This window comes from Pistacia vera, unplaced genomic scaffold (assembly GCF_008641045.1).
Source record: "Pistacia vera cultivar Batoury unplaced genomic scaffold, PisVer_v2 Contig94, whole genome shotgun sequence".
Lineage (NCBI taxonomy): Eukaryota > Viridiplantae > Streptophyta > Magnoliopsida > Sapindales > Anacardiaceae > Pistacia > Pistacia vera.
Window position 1 is genome coordinate 150,001 of NW_022196823.1, and position 19,245 is coordinate 169,245.

At 40.3% G+C, this 19,245-nt stretch overlaps 2 protein-coding genes across 2 annotated transcripts; both read left to right on the top strand.

Annotated features, from left to right (window-relative positions):
* Positions 1-3,638: 3,638 nt before the first annotated feature.
* Positions 3,639-4,989, top strand: LOC116120533 (TMV resistance protein N-like). Its single transcript, XM_031406487.1, has 4 exons — positions 3,639-3,913; positions 4,313-4,397; positions 4,537-4,596; positions 4,714-4,989. Exons 1-4 carry the CDS (start codon positions 3,639-3,641, stop codon positions 4,987-4,989), a joined length of 696 nt encoding a protein of 231 aa, XP_031262347.1.
* Positions 4,990-5,316: 327 nt separating this feature from the next.
* LOC116120534 (disease resistance protein TAO1-like) lies at positions 5,317-18,433 on the top strand. The gene is made up of 5 exons (XM_031406488.1): positions 5,317-5,418; positions 5,551-5,823; positions 16,252-16,550; positions 16,718-17,804; positions 17,891-18,433. Exons 1-5 carry the CDS (start codon positions 5,317-5,319, stop codon positions 18,431-18,433), a joined length of 2,304 nt encoding a protein of 767 aa, XP_031262348.1.
* The last annotated feature ends 812 nt before the right edge of the window (positions 18,434-19,245 follow it).

A 19,245-nucleotide genomic window follows, 5' to 3' on the forward strand; every position in this document is an offset into this window, starting at 1 on the left:
ATCTTTCTTGCCTTTTGAATTTTGACATGGTATCAGAGTATATCTCTCGAATATATTTTGGCTCTCTTCAATTATTTTTCTTGCCTTTATCAAGTCTGACAAAATTCACAAAACTATTAGTCTAGAGTTCTAAAGTAGAAGTGTTTCAAAAGTAAAATAAATAGCAAACAAAAGATGTCATTAAAATCATTCAATTTTTAAAAGAAAGAATTAAAAAAAAATTGAAAAAAAGTTCGGTTAGTTAGATTAAGATGGTAAATCTGGCTCTTTGTCTTCTCTTGCCTCTAGTGGTAACGTCCCAATTTAAATTTAAATTTTTATAATTTTTATCAAAAAATCAAGAATAACCATGTTTTTTTAGTAATATACCTTAATTGGGATGCGATTTTATTTAAGAGTAATGCTACATGTATAAAGAAATCTTACAAAGATTTATATATAAAGTGATGTGGTAAGAAACGAATGAAATAACGAACACAAAAAATCAAACTCATCATATTTACTCTTCCATTCATTTCTTGCCACATCACTTTATACATAAATCTTTGTAAGATTTCTTTATAAATCTAGCGTTATTGTTTATTTAAACAAATGAAAATAATTTGATAATTATCGATGTAAAACATACTTCATGTTCTATTTATTTATTCTTTTCAATTTTATTCTTACTAATAAAATAAGTGGGGTTGGAAAATCAGTTCCCAATACAGAATTATAATGAGGTTGTTGAAATAAGTGTAAAGAGCACTTTATTGGTTATATATTTTGTTTGAACGATGATGAGGAATATACACTACCACATATCTTTTCCTTTAGAAAATGTTATAGAGGTCTTTAAAGTATATAATAATATGCATAGATAATCTAAAAAAAAAACTAAACATTAAACTTAAAAATTAAATATGTGTCACCAAGAATGCTTTACATACACAGAAAGTCTTTTGACATTGTGAAGTCTTATAAGTACAGGCAAAATGGAAAAGGAGGATCATGGAGTGTACATAATTATGAATAAATTATGAGAGAGAGATGATTTCCCCCCTGCACTGCAGCGTAATTAACTTAACTTTAGAAAGTCTTATTCAGAAAAAGGATTTCTTCTTTTCAAGTTGAAGTCAATTAGATTAGAATCAAAGAAGTCATAACTTGGAACCGAAAAATCTCAATTAGACTATGAATTTTTATAAGTACAATAAAATCTCTCTATAGTAATATTGTATATAGGAATAACTTTTATATAGTCATAACAAATTTTAGTCTCAACTTAGGATAATTATAAATAAGATAAACTGTACATTGTAATAACTTATAATTTTTTTAATTCCCATTTTAAGAAAGTTGTCTCCACATAGTATAATATATATATATATATATCAAAGCAGTAGCGGATCCAATAATTTCTTTTAGGGTGGACGAAAATAAAAATTAATATTTTTGTTAGGATGGACCAAAATATATCAATTATACATATTAATATTTTTTTAAAAAAAATTTGAGGGTGGGCCATGGCCTACCCAAAAAGTGGCTGGATCCGCTCCTATATCAAAGGTTTAAGATGAAATAAAATATTTATCTAAAATTATTTGGGACAATGATTTGTGCTTTAGAATTATTATCACATCTTTTAATTTACGAGTATATAATAACTTGTTGGCATAGACAATTTTTTTATGAATCCAAAATATTTTTAGCTTCTCAAGCATGTTTAGAGCTTCTTGGCATGAAATTTTTTATATTTATGTACTATCATTCTCATGATTATTTTCTTTCTTTTCTTGTTTAATTGCAACAATGACTATTGAAATAATGAATTAAAATCCTAATACATACTACTAAAACTGAATTATAAAATAAGAAAACAAACTTGTTATTTTTTTAATTACACCTATACTAAGTTATAACTTTCTTAAAATAATAAATTAGTTTTATCTCACTATTATGGCTATGGAGAAGTTTTATTGTAATAATTCACTGTTTTGAAACTTAGCTCTGCCCAGCCCAGCTGGTTTAACTAGTTGGATCAAATCTTGGGGCCTTCTCCATTATTACATCACTTGAATTTTGACAGTTGAAATAAGCCAGAATTTGGTGTAGAAAAGCAAAACCTTGACTGTGGTCAGATCACAGGGGTGTGTTTATTAGATTTCAAACTTGTAGGACTGATGATATTTTGGTTCGGGTTTCAGATCACTGAGTAATATGTTAGAAGAAGTAAAGATCTAAGTAATATATTTCAAATATATATCCAGACATTAAAGGCCCCTCCACAGTATTATTTAGCTTTTCTTTTTACTGTCACTCACCAAACTTGAGAACAAACATACCTTTTGGTAAACTTGATATTTTTACGTGAAAAAATTATAGAACTAACCTAAAATAGTAAATGAATAAAAAAGGCGAAAAGGTGAGACATAAATGAATCAAGGGGAAAAAGGATAAATATGAGTTGTACTCACTTTATAATACAGAAAAGTCCTCTTCCTTCCCATTAGAAACAGTTATCAGTTCAAGGTCAATCAATCGGTTGCTGCAAAACACTCAAAGCCGTAAGATGAAGCATCTGATTATGTTGTTTGAGTGAAACATATAAAATATGATCAAATCAGAACCATGCAGTTATATTTATTTTCTCTTTCAAAAAATAATTTTCACTTTAACAACAGTTGTATTTTCATTGATCTATGATATCATATAGGTGTTCAGCAAGAACTTATGACAAAAAGAAGGAAATTGCTACATATATTTTCTCTCTAGAGTCTCTCTTTAAAGAAACAAATTTTTGTTTTTGTTTTAAGAAGCCAATGTATCTGATTTATTTGTTCTAGAGTAAAATAGACCAATTTTAACAAGATCGGAGTTTGATGACAAATACTTTTACCAAATATATTAAATTTTTTTATATATATATATATATTTTTTTTGTCACTTAAATTTGTCTACTATTTGCTCTGTGATCTTTGTACACTGCTCTAAGGGACAAACATAAAGAGAGAAAATATTTTACTCAACAGGAAGTTTGAAGCTCACTGCAGAAACTCATATTTCGCTCACACATCTTTACTTTGGTAAAGTACTTGGATTTCTTAAATCTATTATTTTCTTTTGTTTTTTTATTTTAATTTCATACGTTCAAGAAACATATGCATATATGTTTTAAACAAGCTGAGCATGTACTTAAAGAGTTAAAGTAGCATCTATGATTAATTTCAAATTTTCTTTGAATTTTTTTTCCTATAACAATTAAGATGTCAATTATTTCATTTTATGGAGAGTAATTCAAGCTAATAAACACACACACACACACATATATATATTGGTCAGCAAGAATTTAATTATCTTTCAAATTTTCCTGTTTTCATACAGAGGATTAAATTGCTTTCATAAACGGTGAATTGAGCATGCAAAGAGTCTCTTCATCTACTCCTTCATCTGCACGTTCTTCCTCTAATTATGTTTCTAAGGGTTGGAAATATGATGTCTTTCTAAGCTTCAGAGGTAAAGACACTCGAAAGAGCTTCACATGTCATCTTTATAATTATTTGAAGCAAAAAGGAATTAAAGTATTTATTAATTATGAGAAACTTGAGAGAGGAAAAAACATTTCACGAGAACTATATCAAGCAATTGAGGAATCAAGGATGTCAATTGTTGTTTTCTCAAGAAACTATGCCTCTTGTACTTGGTGCTTGGATGAAGCTGTTAAGATTGTTCAATGTGGAGAAGAAATAGGACAAACCATCATTCCGATTTTCTATGATGTAGATCCATCAACGGTAAGGAACCAAAAGAGAAACTTTCAAAAAGCATTTTCTAAACATGAAGAGACTTTCAAGGAGAATATGGAAAAAGTGAAAAGGTGGAGGGCTGCTTTGAGAAAGGTGGCTGATATTTCTGGATGGGATTTGAAGGATAGGTAACAATTATTTCTTTTAATATAAATTATTTATCAATGACGAATATTTTATACAAAGAATTAATTGTTTTGAACACATTAGTATCTTGTGACATGGCAACACCACTTCTATGTTGCTCAAAATGTTAAGTACTTGCTGTAAACTTTTCTGCTCAGAATAATTTTTTTTTCTACCTCATACATTTAACAAATTTTTACAGAGAAAAAATAAATAAATAAATTTAACACTCATTATCTGCAAAGTAATTACAAAAAATAAACAAGAATGGAAAAATAAATCTTCTTATTATAATGCTACTTATACATAGAGAATATGTATGATGTACTATTTTATTTGTAGATTAATATGTACGAGACTATGCTATAGTAACAATTCTTATTGATCTTTTCAATTTGTAGGCATGAGTCAGACTTTATTAAAGAAATTGTCACAAACATATCAAGTAAATTAAGTCTTCCAACATGTATGGATCTTAAGGACCTGGTAAGTATAAATTCACATTTGGAGAAAATGAAGATGCTTATCGATGTAAAGTCTAATGATGTCCGTATGATAGGGATTTAGGGAATAGGCGGAATAGGCAAGACAACAATTGCAAGAGTTATTTATTATTCAATATTAGGTGAATTTGAAGGAAGGTGTTTTCTTGCTAATGTTAGAGAAGTTTAAGAACAAAGAGATGGTTTGGTTTCTCTACAAAAGCAACTTCTTTCAGAAATCCTAATGGAAAGCGATATTCACATATACAATTTCTATGATGGAATTAGTTTGATAAAAAAATAGAATGGCTTGTAAAAAGGTTATTATTGTTCTAGATGATGTGGTTAATGGGAAACAATTAAAGAAATTAGTTGGAAGTCGTGATTGGTTTGGCTTAGGCAGTAAGATCATAATAACCACAAGAGATGAACATTTGTTGAAATCACACGGGATAGATGAAGAGCATTTATACAAGGTTGAGGAACTAAATCATGATCATAGTATCCAACTCCTTAGTTTGAAGGCCTTTAGAAACTATCAATCTCCCAAAGACTATTCGAAGTTGTCTGAGTGTGTTGTGAAGTATGCTGGTTGAGTGCCATTAGTTCTTGAAGTTTTGGGTTCTCTTTTGTATGGTAGAACTGTAAATGAATGGATGAGTGCACTAGAAAGACTACAAAGAGAACCTGAAAAAGATATTCTAGATAAACTTCAAATTAGTTATGATTGTCTAAAAAATACGGAAAAGAAAATATTTCTCGATGTTGCATGTTTTTTCAAAGGGTGTAAAAGAGATTATGTGACAAGAATACTTGATGCTTGTGATTTTAGCGCAACCATTGGTATAAGTATTCTTATTGAGAAATCTCTCCTAACTATTTTAAAAGAAAACAAACTATGGATGCATGATTTGTTACAAGTTATGGGTCAACAAATTGTTAAGAGAGAATCCTTGAAAGAGCCAGGAAAACGTAGTAGATTGTGGGAAGAAGCAGATATTCACCATGTCCTAAAAAGAAACACAGTAAGAAATTTAGTAGAAAGTAAGTATTTTTATTTTTAATTCATTTTCTTGAACCGTTTATATAACTGACAATTATATCAATATCTTTATAATTTTGTTATTCACTTATATTGTGCTGTTAATATTTTTTAGGGATCTAAACGAGTTGAAGGCATAATGGTTAAAACGGATCTGAATTTGATTGTAAGTGCTAAAGTTTTTTCGAAGATGATCAATCTAAGACTACTTGAACTTCACAATGTGCAGCTTCTGGAAGACCTTGAATACCTTTCTAATGAGTTACGGTTGCTCGAATGGCATGGGTATTCTTTAAAGTCCTTGCCATCAAGTTTCGAACCAGATAAAATTGTCAAACTTAATTTGCATTGTAGCAGCATCGAACAACCATGGAAGGGAATAGTCAAGGTAAGATTGATTCATCCAAATATTTATAAGTAATACTATGNAGAATCGAGGGTCAGGTCGCAACATCGGACTGACTTACAAAAAATTTGAGAAAAGTAAATACAAAAGTATAATGATAAGAGAGAGAGAAAGCTAGATCAGAGTGCAAGAAGGCCGAATTCTTTTAATGAAAAGATCCTTCCTTTTTATAGTGAGATGAGTGCAGATAACCATCATTAAATCCGTGGGTTGGTGCGAATGTCAGGACTAAATTCGGCTTTACGTCACATTGCCCACCTTCCAAGCTGATTTTACGTGATTTGGAGCAGGGAAATGGACATGTGGGAGCTCCATGGTGCCTTGCATGCCTGACATGTGCTTATCGTTCTAACGGGAGCAGGTCACCACGATCACGTGATTTCCCACGTCAGCCCTTGATTTCCCAGGCATAACAGAAGTCCCCTAGTTTTTAAGGTTTGAGGGTCAAACCTTGGAAACTAAGTCATGCCACGAGTGGAGGCCCTAACCATTCTGACCTGAATGAAAGAAGATCGGGATATGACCTTTTGCGAACATGACTTCACGAAACCTCGTTCGAACGACCTGATAGCCATTGCCCAAGCGTCCTGACTTCATCGAGATCTCCTTACCGTGCCTTAGAGATGGAGAGCTAATGAGGTCGTTTTTGCGCTGATAGGTGCTCTACGCGTGCCAGGCGTTTGCCAGGCGCATTAAATGCGTTGTGTGCTAACGCGTTACTGCTTTAGCAGAGCATTAATTGCACGACGCACCCGAAACGACAACCCTCATCACAACAATAAATACGGCGCGGGGCGCATTTAATGCGAAGAGAGAGAAACGTCGTTTCGATTCTGAGGGGCGATTAACGTCGGTTCGTAGTCCATATAAAAGCCCAGATTTTCCAGATGAGGCCGCCAGAATCCCATTTGTCTCAAACAAAAACTCTCTGTAAGCCGGAAGCCTTTCTTTCTCGATACCTGAAGCAAGAACCGTTCACGGTCACGTCCCCCAAAAGGTAAGGGTTTTTGCTCCCTCTTTTTTTTTTTTTTTTTTTTTTTTTTTTTTTTTTTTATCTGGTGGTACAATGGCGTTCCGTCATCTGATGTTTCATCAGAGGCGCGATGATGGAGTCGGGTTCTTGCAGTGAATGGTGGCTGGAGTCACTATTAGGTTTTAAGGAATTTGGCCCAAGCCGTCGTACGGGGCGTCATACGATGGCTAAAATGACCTTCTGTCTATTGGTGCTGCAAACTGCGGAATGGAACCCTTAGCATCCAGATCCAAAGAAGGAGCCGGTTCGTCTTCGCGGGATGTTCCCGTGGATGAATCCCTTGAGGTTTTCTCTGTTCTCACCCGAGAAGAATTCAATAGGATAAAGAAACAGTTTGGCGTCCGCGCGGAGGTGTTTCTCAACGCCACCCGATCGTCACGGTATCCTTCCGATGGCCTGGCTGCGATCTCCGAAGAGATCTTCAAGGGTGGGGGGTTGATTCCTCTCTACCCTTTTATTAGGTCAGTCCTGGATCACTTCGGGATCGCACCAATGTAATTAACGCCAAACGCGTATGTCATCACTATTGCAATGTACATCGCGTGCCTTGAGAGCGGCTTGGGCGAATTAACAGCGGTGGAGCTCGGCTGTTCGTATTACCTCAAAAGGAGTAAGGACAAAGACTCCTATTATTTGTCTCAGCGAGCTACCATCGCTGAAGGGATACATAGCTATCCCAGCAACGCGGGGGCCTATAAGAAGAAGTTCTTCTTCTTCTTCTTCTTCTTCTTCTTCTTCTTCTTCTTCTGCTACGCGGCTACTACCGCTTTCAGAAACCAAGTAGGTCCCTCTTTGCTAAATTCATTAACTGTGTGAACGCTTTTTCTAACGACCTGCATTCTTTTGCAGTTAACAAGATGACCAGCTTGGACCTGCTCACCGACCCGGACAGGATCGTGTCTTTTGGGGTTCTCCCTTAAGAAAGTCGGGACGCAAGGAAGCTCATGACGACTGCAAACTTGCTGAAGTACGATTTTTTCAATGACTAGGCATCTTTAGAGTCCCCAGAATGTAAGTTGCACACTGATTCCTTTCTGGTTGTGGAATAATTTTTGCTTAGTTACTAACGCACCTTCACGCAGTGACCATACCTCTGAAAGACTCCGAGCAGCCCCAGCAAGCACCATTCAACTTCCCTCGTTTGAGGAAAGAAAGGGAATCAAAGCTGCTCGCCCTACAACGGCACAACCGGTGCGAACTGTAATGCCCTCCCAATCCCCTCTTGAGAAAGAAATGACCAGGACAGAACAGGTCGCTCAGCCACCTGGTCGCCCGAGGCAGAAGGCTTTGGCCCAGCGGTCGAAGCAGAGGAAGCAGATTCAGGTCGAGAAGTCAGAGACCGAATCTGAGGAAGAGCCACTAAGGTCGCGGCGGGACGTCAAAAGGAGGTCGGGCAAGGAGCCTGCAGACGAAACAGTTGCTGTTGACAAGGCGAAAGACACACCAGTGCTGGATTCACTGGGGAACCTACCCAAATACCTGTAGCCGATAGTCTACTCTCTGCTCGAGTGTGGGCTATCGGAGTCATATGATGAGTTCTCCGATACGGGTGACGACCTGATGACCACGTTGTTCCAGCATCTAAGCAAGGTAAACGAACTGTTCTTAAAGCTTGTCCACCATTTTCATTCTAACTTCTTGTTCGCAGGCTTTGCTTGCCATGAGGATGTCCATGGAGAAAGCTCGGCTGGGGGCCGCGAAGGGGGCAAATGATCTGAAAGAGGAGATCGCGAAGCTCAAACAGAGCCTGGTGACCATCAAAGCTGAAAGAACGTAATCGTTTGAGGCGGCGAACAGATACTTGAGCCAAAAGGAGGCCACTATGCAGACAGTTGACTTCCAAAAGGCGGAGCTCGAACGGCTTGTGGACGCAGTAAAAGAGCTTCAGAAGACAACCGCTAGGCTCTCCAAGGAAGTCGAGGAGAAGGACCAAGAGCTCCAAATGACCTTAACACAAGCCCAGCGAGCAGAAAAAGAAAGGGAGGCCTCCGAAAAGGAAAGGCTAGCTCTCGAGGCCGAACTCTAGGAGAGTCGAGAAAAAATTGCTTCCCTGACTGAAGAAATGTGGATCCAGTCAGAGGAGATCGAGGATAAGGCCACCGACTGGGTGATCGGGTCCATTTATATCCTGCGACCAAAGAACCCAAATCTGGATATGTCCGACCTCCCAAAGGGGTGGCAAGAGACCTTGCAGATTTTGGCGAAGGAAGATGATCAAGCAGCAGCAGCCGCCCGAGGATCCGACCAGGCAGAGGGTTCGAGTCTTGCTTCGAAGGATCCCCCCACCGACTAGGCTTAGTGCGATGAGACCGACTCCATAGGGATTAATAGGGTCTTGAACAATTTTTGTACATGAAACACTGCTTTTGATTGTTGTTCGCTTAATCATATATGAGTGTAGTTTACAATTCAGTTCGTTTTACATAGGCAATATCACATGCGAATTGTTACAAGCGAACAGGATAATATTTTACAATAAAAAGGAATCTAACAAAATTAAAACCTAATTTGCAATGAGAGATGAGCTCAAGATTACTGATAGTATGGCCGGAGGTACTTGGCATTCCAAGCTCGAGGTACTTTGGAACCGTTCAGCCTTTTGAGATGGTAAGTCCCCGGTCTGATCACCTTGTCGACCCGGTACAGACCTTCCTAGGTCAGTCCTAATCTCTCGCGCTTGGCTCCTTGGTTCCGGGGAGAACTTATTTTAGCACAAGCTCACCGACCTGAAAGTCTCTTCGCTTGACCTTTGAATCAAAGAATCTCTTCGCACGCTGTTGGTAGGCTGCTATCCTTAGCGAAGCTTTGCCGCGGTGCTCCTCAACAAGATCTAGGCTCGCTCTCATAAGTGCTTCATTTTCAACCTTATCGTACAAGTCTCTCCGAAGAGAACCAGCTCCCACCTCTATAGGAATCATTGCTTCGCAGCCATAGGCTAACGAAAAAGGGGTTTCTAAGGTAGAGGTTCTTGGAGTTGTCCTGTACGCCCATAAGACCTCGGGGAGATCGTCGACCCAATTTCCCTTAGCTGCCCCAAGCTTGGCCTTTAGAGTGTGCTTGATGGTCTTGTTGACAGCTTCAACTTGGCCATTTGCTTGCGGTCTGGCGACTGAGGCGAATTTTTTACGGATGCCCAACTCGTCGCAAAACTGCTTGAACTCCTCGTTATCGAATTGCTTTCCATTATCCGAGATGAGGGTGTGGGGAATTCCGTAGTGGCACACTATGTTCTTGAAAATGAAGTCTTTCAGTTTTCTGGTCGTGATCGCTGCCAGCGGTTCAGCTTCCACCCATTTTGTGAAATAATCTACCGCGACCACGGCATACTTGACTCCTCCTTTTCCGACTGGCATGGGACCGATAAGGTCGATCCCCCACATGGAAAATGGCCAGGGGCTAGACATCATTATCAGCTCGTGAGAGGGGGCTCGCGGAATGTTCGCGAACCGCTGACACTTGTCACATTTCTTGACAAAATTATGCGTATCTTCTTGGATCCGGGGCCAATAATACCCCTGACGAACAACCTTGTTCGCAAGAGATTGAGTAGCTGTGTGATTGTCGCAGATCCCTTTGTGAATTTCCCTTATGATGTAGTCTGCTTCTTCAGTGGTTACACATCGGAGGAGAGGGGCACTGAATCCTCTCCTGTACAACTGGTCCCCGATGAGTATGTAACGAGCAGATCTTGCTCGCAGGACCCTTGCCTCGACCTTGTCATTTGGCAAGGTCTCATCCTTAAGGTACTGGAAAATGGGAGTCATCCAAGAGTCTGGTTGAGTCATATTTACGGCCTGTCTGGTCGAACTGATAGTTGGAGCATCGACGAACCGAACAGGAATGTTATCTGGAGCTTCTGAATCCAACGACGAGGCTATCTTTGCTAGGGCGTCCGCTATAGAATTTCTATCTTTGGGAATCTAAGTGATTTCAAAGTGTTTGAATGACCCAAGAGCGGTCTTAGCTTCTTTCATATAGCGGACCATGTTCTCTTCCTTGGCTTGGTATTCCCCTAAAATTTGGTTGACGACCAGCATGGAGTCACTGTAAATGCTGATTGCGGTTGCACCCATTTCTTTGGCAAGTCGCAACCCGGTAAGCAAGGCTTCATACTCAGCCTCATTGTTGGTCGCTTTAAACCCGAACCGGAGAATACCATGGATTCAAGTCCCTTCGGGGCTTACAAGAAGAAGACCCTCACCGGCTCTTTTTCTGTTTGATGACCCGTCGACGTAAAGGTTCTAGGCCAACAGGTTTCGAATACTTTCCTGGATGGCTTCGCCAGGCTGTTGCTCGCTCCGAAGATAGGAAAATTATGAGATGAAGTCAGCAACAGCTTGCCCTTTAATGATCGACCTGGGCTTATACTTCAGGTCGAACTGGCTTAATTCCATGGCCCATTTGAGCAGTTTACCCAAGGCTTCTGGTTTCTAGAGGACCTGCCTGAGGGGGTAATTAGTCATTACGTGGATCGTATGGGCATGGAAGTAAGGTCGCAGCTTTCTGGATGCGATCAGCAGAGCAAAGGCTAGTCGTTTCATTTCTGAATACCGCATCTCAACATCCATCAGATGCTTGCTCGCATAGTACACTGGCCATTGCGCCTTTTCCTCTTCCCGTACTAGAGCTGCACTGACCGCGAACTGAGAGACGGACATGTAGATTAGCAGGATTTCCTATGGAAGAGGCTTAGAGAGGAGAGGTGGCTTCCCTTGTGTTCTTTTATACTCTGGAACGCCTGTTCGCATTCAGGAGTCCATTCGAATTTCTTGTTGGCCTTCAAAACATTGAAAAATGGTAAGCAGCAGTCTGTTAGTCTCAATATGAAGCGACTAAGTGCTGCTATTCACCCATTTAGGCTCATGACCTGTTTTTTGTTGGCCGGACTCTCCATATCAAGCAGAGCTTGAATCTTCTCGGGGTTTATTTCTATCCCTCGCTGATTAACCATGTACCCCAAGAACTTTCCTGACGATACCCTGAACGAACACTTGAGAGGGTTCAGCTTCATTCTGTATAGTCGGAGGATGTCAAACATCTCAGCGAGATGTGCAATGTGTTCTAAGGCGACCGGGGATTTGACCAGCATGTCATCCACATAGACCTCCATTGTCTTTCCGATCTGATCGGAGAACATTCGGTTAACCAGCCGCTGGTAGGTTGCACCAGCATTCTTGAGGCCAAAAGGCATAACTTTGTAACAGTACAGCCCCTAGTTCGTAATGAAGGACGTATGCTCCTCGTCTGGCCCATACATCGGGATTTGATTGTATCCCGAGTATGCATCCATGAAGCTTAGTAGCTCGTGCCCCGAGGTGGCATCCACGAGCTGGTCGATTCTCGACAGAGGGAAGCTGTCTTTCAGGCAAGCCTTGTTGAGGTCACTGAAATCAACGCAGGTCCGCCACTTGCCGTTTGGCTTCTTTACCAGGACCGGGTTGGCGACCCAGGTCGGGTAGAGTGCCTCTCGGATAGACCCATTCCAGAGGAGGTTTTCCACTTCTAACTTTAATGCAGCATACCACTTCGGATCCATTGCTCTTCTTTTCTGGCGAACTAGTTTGGCCTCACAGTCAATGTTTAATGCATTGCAAGTGATGTCTGGGGTGATCCCAACCATATCTGCATGCGACCAGGCAAACACATCGATATTCTCAACTAGGAAGCTTATCAGTTCGGAAGCGAGCTGAGGGTTGAGACAACTTCCAATTCTTAACACTTGGCTCGGCTCTTTTGGATCAACCGAAATCTCGGACAGATCCTCAACCGGGCCGTTGGGAGGGATTTTCTGGATTCGAGGATCTATATTATCCTCCGCTGGACCAGGCTGTGGCTCGATCCGGCTGATCGCCCTAGCCTGGTGAGGCGTACATCGCGAAATGCCCTTTCCCTTGCTTGCCACATGCACCGCTTTTACGTAGCATTCGCGAGATGCGCTTTGCGATCTGCTCACTTCCCCTATCCCCGTTGGAGTTGGGAACTTCATCTTGAGATGGTATATGGAAGTGACTGCCTTGAAGCTTCTCAACAGAGTTCGCCCCAAGATTCCATTGAAGGTCGATGGGCAATCCACGACCAAAAATTTGGTAACCCTAGTCACGTCGTCATAGTCGTCGAGCGTGACTGGGAGCTGGATCGTTCCTTTGGGGATCAGGTGGTCCCCTGTAAAACCGTAAAGAGTTATCGAGGCGGGCTTCAGGTCGGCCTCGTCTAGGTTCATTCTTTCGAAAGTGATCTGGAACAGGATGTTCACAGCACTTCCGTTGTCCACGAGCATTCTATAGACATTATGGCACCCTATCAGGGGCGTGATCACCAGGACGTCCTCATGAGGATGGTGCAAGCGAGCTGCTTCCTTTTCGCAGAAGGTGATCGGCTCCTCCTTTCGAGCCTTTTGCGGTCACTGCGAAGTGTTCATTACCCTGACCGGGTCGTGATATGCTTCGCGAGCGTACCTTTCCTGTGCACCTCTCGTGTTTCCCGCGAGGTGCAGGCCTCCGAAGATTATGTTAACACTACTGTATCTGCTGCGATCATGACGCTTTTTCTTTTGCTCCCCTTGGTTCTCTTTCAGAGTAGAGTCATCAATATACTCCTCGAAGTGCCCTTTCTTGATGAGCTCTTCGATTGCCTGCTTTAGAGCTCGGCATTCATTGGTGTGATGCCTATTGTCCCGATGGAAACGACATTATTTTTTGCTGTTTCTAGCCGTAGCAGGGGTTTTCATGGGTTCAGGCTCACCGAGCAAGCTGGCCTCCTCGGATTTGTCAAGAATTACGGATATGGACACATTCAGTGGAGTGTATTGAACTCTGTCTCAGTCGCGACGAGGAACAGGAGCATAGGACTTTTTGTGTTCGTAACGGGGTTTCTTCCATTTTTGCTGATCGTCGATGTCTCCTTTGCGATCAATTCTCCTACCTTTCCCCCGACCAGACATACTGCTTGAAGTGTCGTGATGGTGACGACGCAGTGCCGCCAATGAATTCTCTATTTGGAGATATTTTTCTACAAGGTTGTAAAATCTGGTGAGGGAAACATCGTCCTCAGCCTGTAGTTATTTCCATAGGTCGGTTTGCGGGCGAACTCCAGCTATTATGAGCATTCGGATGGACTCTTCGTTAGCATGAGCCATCTTGTTGAGTTCCCTGTGGAAACGGTCGATGTAAGATTGTGGGGATTTGTCTCTTTCTTGCCTTATGTTGTTGAGGTAGCTCAAAGGCATCGAAAACTTCCGATTTGCTTGGAAATACCGTAGGAACGTCATGCTCATCTGAGGCCACGAACTGATCAATCCCGCTGGGAGTGACCTTAACCACTGCTTGGTATGAGAAGTCAGCGTTACGGCCAAACAACGGCATTTTGCAAGATCTGAAACCTGGTGGAGCTCCATCAGGTCGTTGAACTCATACAAATGATCCTGCGAGTCATGGTTCCCATCAAACGGCCGTATGTCGGGCATTCTGAACCCTGGTGGGAGTGGAGCAGCTAGCAATTCGGGAGAGAAAGGGGATACAGAGGCGACCTAGGCCTACTCGTTTTGCTGCTCCCTTAACCTGTCCAGAGCTCGTTGTAGCTCCTCAATTTGTGGTAACGGAGCCAATTGGGGATTGCTTTCACCCATGCGAGTACGGCCTTCGCAATTACGGTTCAGGAAAGTCCGGAGGTCGGACTCCTCTTCGCCTCAGCCGGCATTTTCGGCCGCTCTCGACACATGCTGACTAGAGGCGTGTGAAGGCGATGGATTGTGCGGGGCATTTTCATGACCCTCGCGATGGTACGAACCGCCCCGCGAGGTGTGGGGACCACCCGCATGATAGCGATCAGGATTGTTCTGCTGGCGGTGATAGGAATCGTCGCGCCTGACACTTTTGCTTGGGTTCACTTGCGACGTGGCATGGGACAGCTCGGGATTCACTTTTTCACCAAGTCTCAACTTTGCCGGCACCCTGCTTGGGGCACGGTTTGTGTTTGCTGGTCCTTGGGAGCCCGTAGGCTTGATTTTTGCCACTTGCTTGCCCTTACGTCTACGCGCTGCAGTGCTCGCGGCATGGGCTATTTCCCTCTGTAGCGCTTTCATGTGACCTGCAGGTGTTTCTGGCAGTTGCACCGCCCCAGCTATTCTAGATGATATGCCTTGGTCCAAACGGTCCAGCCTCTGGTTGACCGTCTGGAGAGTATTGTCGAACCTCTCCAGGTAGCTTCTGATGGCGGGGTCAAGCTGCGAAGCTGCCGAGATATCCACCGCAGCATTTTGTGAAACTGGAAGTATCCTAGAAGGGGTATCCCCTTGGGTTAGGGGAACTCCCTCAGCACGCTGGTTGGCTTGCTCAGGTTCAGATTGGCCGGCCATTTGTTGCTGTAGGACCAGTAGGTTGAAGATCCTCCTGATGAAGGATGAACACTAAATCAGGCCCTCTTTCTAGCACCAAAACTGTTGATGCGTGATTTTGACACCAACTAATCGACACGTGCGTAACGTTGATTGGTCAAGAGACACACGTGATTATGGATGAAATGTAGAGTAAATGCAACAATGAGAGCTTTTTAAAGTGGTTCGGATGCTAAGGTAGCAAATCCTACGTCCACTGATAGTTTGTATTAGAATCGAGGGTCAGGTCGCAATAGCGGACTGACTTACAAAGAATTTGAGAAAAGTAAATACAAAAGTATAATGATAAGAGAGAGAGAAAGCTAGTTCAGAGTGCAAGAAGGCCGAATCCTTTTAATAAAAAGATCCTTCCTTTTTATAGTGAGATGAGTGCAGATAACCATCATTAAATCCGTGGGTTGGTGCGAATGTTAGGACTAAATCCGGCTTTATGTCACATTGCCCACCTTCCAAGCTGATTTTACGCAATTTGGAGCAGGGAAATGGACACGTGGGAGCTCCACGGCGCCTTGCATGCCTGACGTGTGCTTACCGTTCTAACGGGAGCAGGTCACCCCCATCACGTGATTTCCCACGTCAGCCCTTGATTTCCCAGGCATAACAACCTTGAATACCTTTCTAATGAATTACGGTTGCTCGAATGCCATGGGTATTCTTTAAAGTCCTTGCCATCAAGTTTCGAACCAGAAAAAATTGTCAAACTTAATTTGCATTGTAGCAGCAACGAACGACCATGGAAAAGAATAGTCAAGGTAAGATTGATTCACCCAAATATTTATAAGCAATACTATGAATATAAAGTTAGCATTCTAACTTATGGAGTTGTTGATGTATTAGCACCACATTAAACGGACTTATTTATCAACAACATTATCAGTTCGGATCCCAACTTTGTATTTATATAATTTTGCCTAGGAATTAATTATTTATTTTTAACACGGTCATAAGAAGAGCAGATCTTTTTTTTCTTTTTTTTTTTGGACAGCCGTTGAACACATTGGTATCAATTAGTCTGAAAGATTGTCAAAACCCTGAAAAAATTCCAGATCTCACATGGGCTCCAAATCTTGAGAAGTTGATTCTTTCTAGATGTCCAAGATTGCGTGAGATACAATCACCTTTTCTTGTTCACAAGAAACTTATTTATTTGGATGTGTTTGATTGCTCTAGTCTAACAACACTTCCAAGCAAGATCCATATGGAAGCTCTTGAAGAATTTGTGATTAGTTCTTGTCCAAAACTGAAGAAGTTTCCAGAGATTATGAGAACTGTAGGGCGTATGAGGTTTCTATACTTCAGGGAGACTGAAATTAAAGATATGCAATTGTCAATTGAACTTCTGATTGGACTTGAAGAGCTGCACGTAAACCATAATATTAATCTCTTACTCTTCCGGGTAATATAAATTGTTTGACATCTCTTAGAACTTTGAATCTCTTTGGTTGCTCCAGTCTTGTGAGTCTCCCAAGTTCAATATATGGTTTGACATCTCTTAGAACTCTTGATCTTTCTTGTTGCTCTAACCTTTCAACTTTCCCGAGTTCTACAAACAGTTTCAAATCTCTTGAAACTTTGAATTTCTCTGGTTGCTCTAGTCTTGAGAGTCTTCCAAGTTCTATAAAACATTTGAGATCTCTTAAAACTGTCAATCTCTCTGGTTGCTCCAAACTTGCAAGTCTTCCAAGTATTATCAAACATTTGAGATCTCTTAAAACCATCAATCTCTCTGGTTGCTTTCCAAGTATTATCAATTGCTTGAAATCTCTTCGAACTTTGAATCTCAATGGTTGCTCCAAACTAGCCCGTCTTCCATGTACCATAAATGGTTTGAGATCTCTTCAAGCTCTAAATCTGTCTGGTTGTTGTAGTCTAATCAATCTTCCGAGATCTTTAAATGGTTTGAGATCTCTCCAAACTCTTGGTCTCTCTGGTTGCATTAGTCTTATTAGTCTTTCGAGATCTATAAATTGTTTGAAATCTCTTCACACTTTCAACCTCTCTAGCTGCTTCAGACTTGAAAATGTACCAGAGACTTTGGAGGAACTTGAAAGTTTGAAGGATATTAATCTAAATGGAAGTGCTATAACGCAAACAGTGTCGTCCATATTTCTTTTGAGGAATGTTATAGAATTGAATTTTGAAGGATGCAAAGGGCCACCAAGAAGTTCAGACTTGAAGACTTTGATATTGCCTTCTCTATCAAATTCGTGTTCTCTAAAAATATTGGATCTCAGTGACTGTAATCTAGGGAAAGGAGTAATCCCCAGTGATGTTTTTGCAAGCTTATATTCATTAGAACGCATAAATTTAAGCTCAAATAATTTTATTTCATTACCTGCAAGCATCAGTCATCTTCCAAAGCTTCAATATCTTTACTTAGACGATTGTAAGTGGCTCGAGTCGTTGCCACAACTTCGATCCAATATCCTTTTTCGTTACAAAGAAACAGTAAAAAACTTCTGTATTTCTTGTGTAAACTGCTTCAAATTGCTCAACAACAAAAGCTTGACCTTATTGATGGCGAAAGATTTCCTCAAGGTCAGTCTCTCTTTCTCTCGCACTTGTATATGTATTAAACATTAGGCAATTAATTATCTGACTTTTTTTTCCTTAATTAATTTGAGGTACGGTGTTTGCAAAATCCAAGTGTTAAATTGTGGATGGTTGTTCCTGGAAGTGCAATTCCATTGTGGTTAAAGCATCAGAGTGAGGGTTCTTCAATAAGAATAGAAAGGCCTCCAACTTTTTATAATAAGAAGTTGATGGCATTTTTTGTGTGCTTTGTTTTTGCCATTAGCAGCCATCTGCCTGTCCCCAACAATATTCCAGATTTATTGTCTTTGCAATGCTGTATGCAAATTGATGTAAGAAATACTATTCTTTTCCCTTTCAGTTATTGCTATGACGAATTAATCTATGCCATTTCAGAGCATGTTTGGTTATTCTATTGGCCTTGCGAGTGGGAGTTCAAGTTTAATCACATTGAGTTTTTATTTAAAGAGTGTCATGGATTGGAGGTGAAGAGGAGTGGAGCGCATCCAATATATGAGCAAGAGCTGAAAGAGTTCAATCCAACTATGCATGTTGTAACAGCTAAGAGAAGCCTTGCTACCAATGATGACGAGGAACCACTACATGAAAGAAGTAAGAAATTCAAGTTCTTTTGAATTGCAAATTAAGTCTTTCCAAACCTTTGGATATATGGGTATGTCTGCTCAATCTCAATTTCTGATTCCAATTATTTTTTATTTGAGTTTTTTCGTTACAGAAAATCAGGATTTATCAATATGTAACATTTTATGGTAATGCTAATATGTTATGTTGTTATTAGTTTTATTATTAGAGGTATAACTTCTTAAAATCTTATCTTTACTTTAGAATTTTCAATCATCGGTTTTGTCTTTGGCTATTGGAACAAGTAATACAATAATTAAAACTTTCTGATGAGGACAAAACTAGCTTATATATGCTTTTATTGTATCTATTTTGAATGCACGCAAAATCTACAAATTGAACTCTATAAATGCTTTAACTTGCTTTGGTTCTAGTAATGTTTCTCTAAATTATATAGAGATAGCTTTTATCAAATAATTCGATTTTAGTCGGGTAGAGTTGGCATCATCTTGATTTATTTGAAAACTGAACAAGTTGAAGTTTGACATGAGATTGAAACTTGGTTAAAAAATTGATTTTGTTATCATTTATGATCAGGTTGAAGTGTTATACGCTTATGGGCTTCACTAGGTGGGATTATGGGCTCCATTAAAAAGTAAATTCACCCAATTAGGGTTGAATTTGGAGTTTTTCATAAAATTATTGTTAAACAACATTTGAAAAAATAAAAATAGTCAAAGAAAGAAGGAAGCTTCAGCAGCTACAGTTCATGCTCTCTCCAGAGGCAGACAGCACAAGTATCAACATCATCTGAGGATTGCAACCAACACTCTCTGCAAAGATTACTTGCAACATGTTGTTAAGG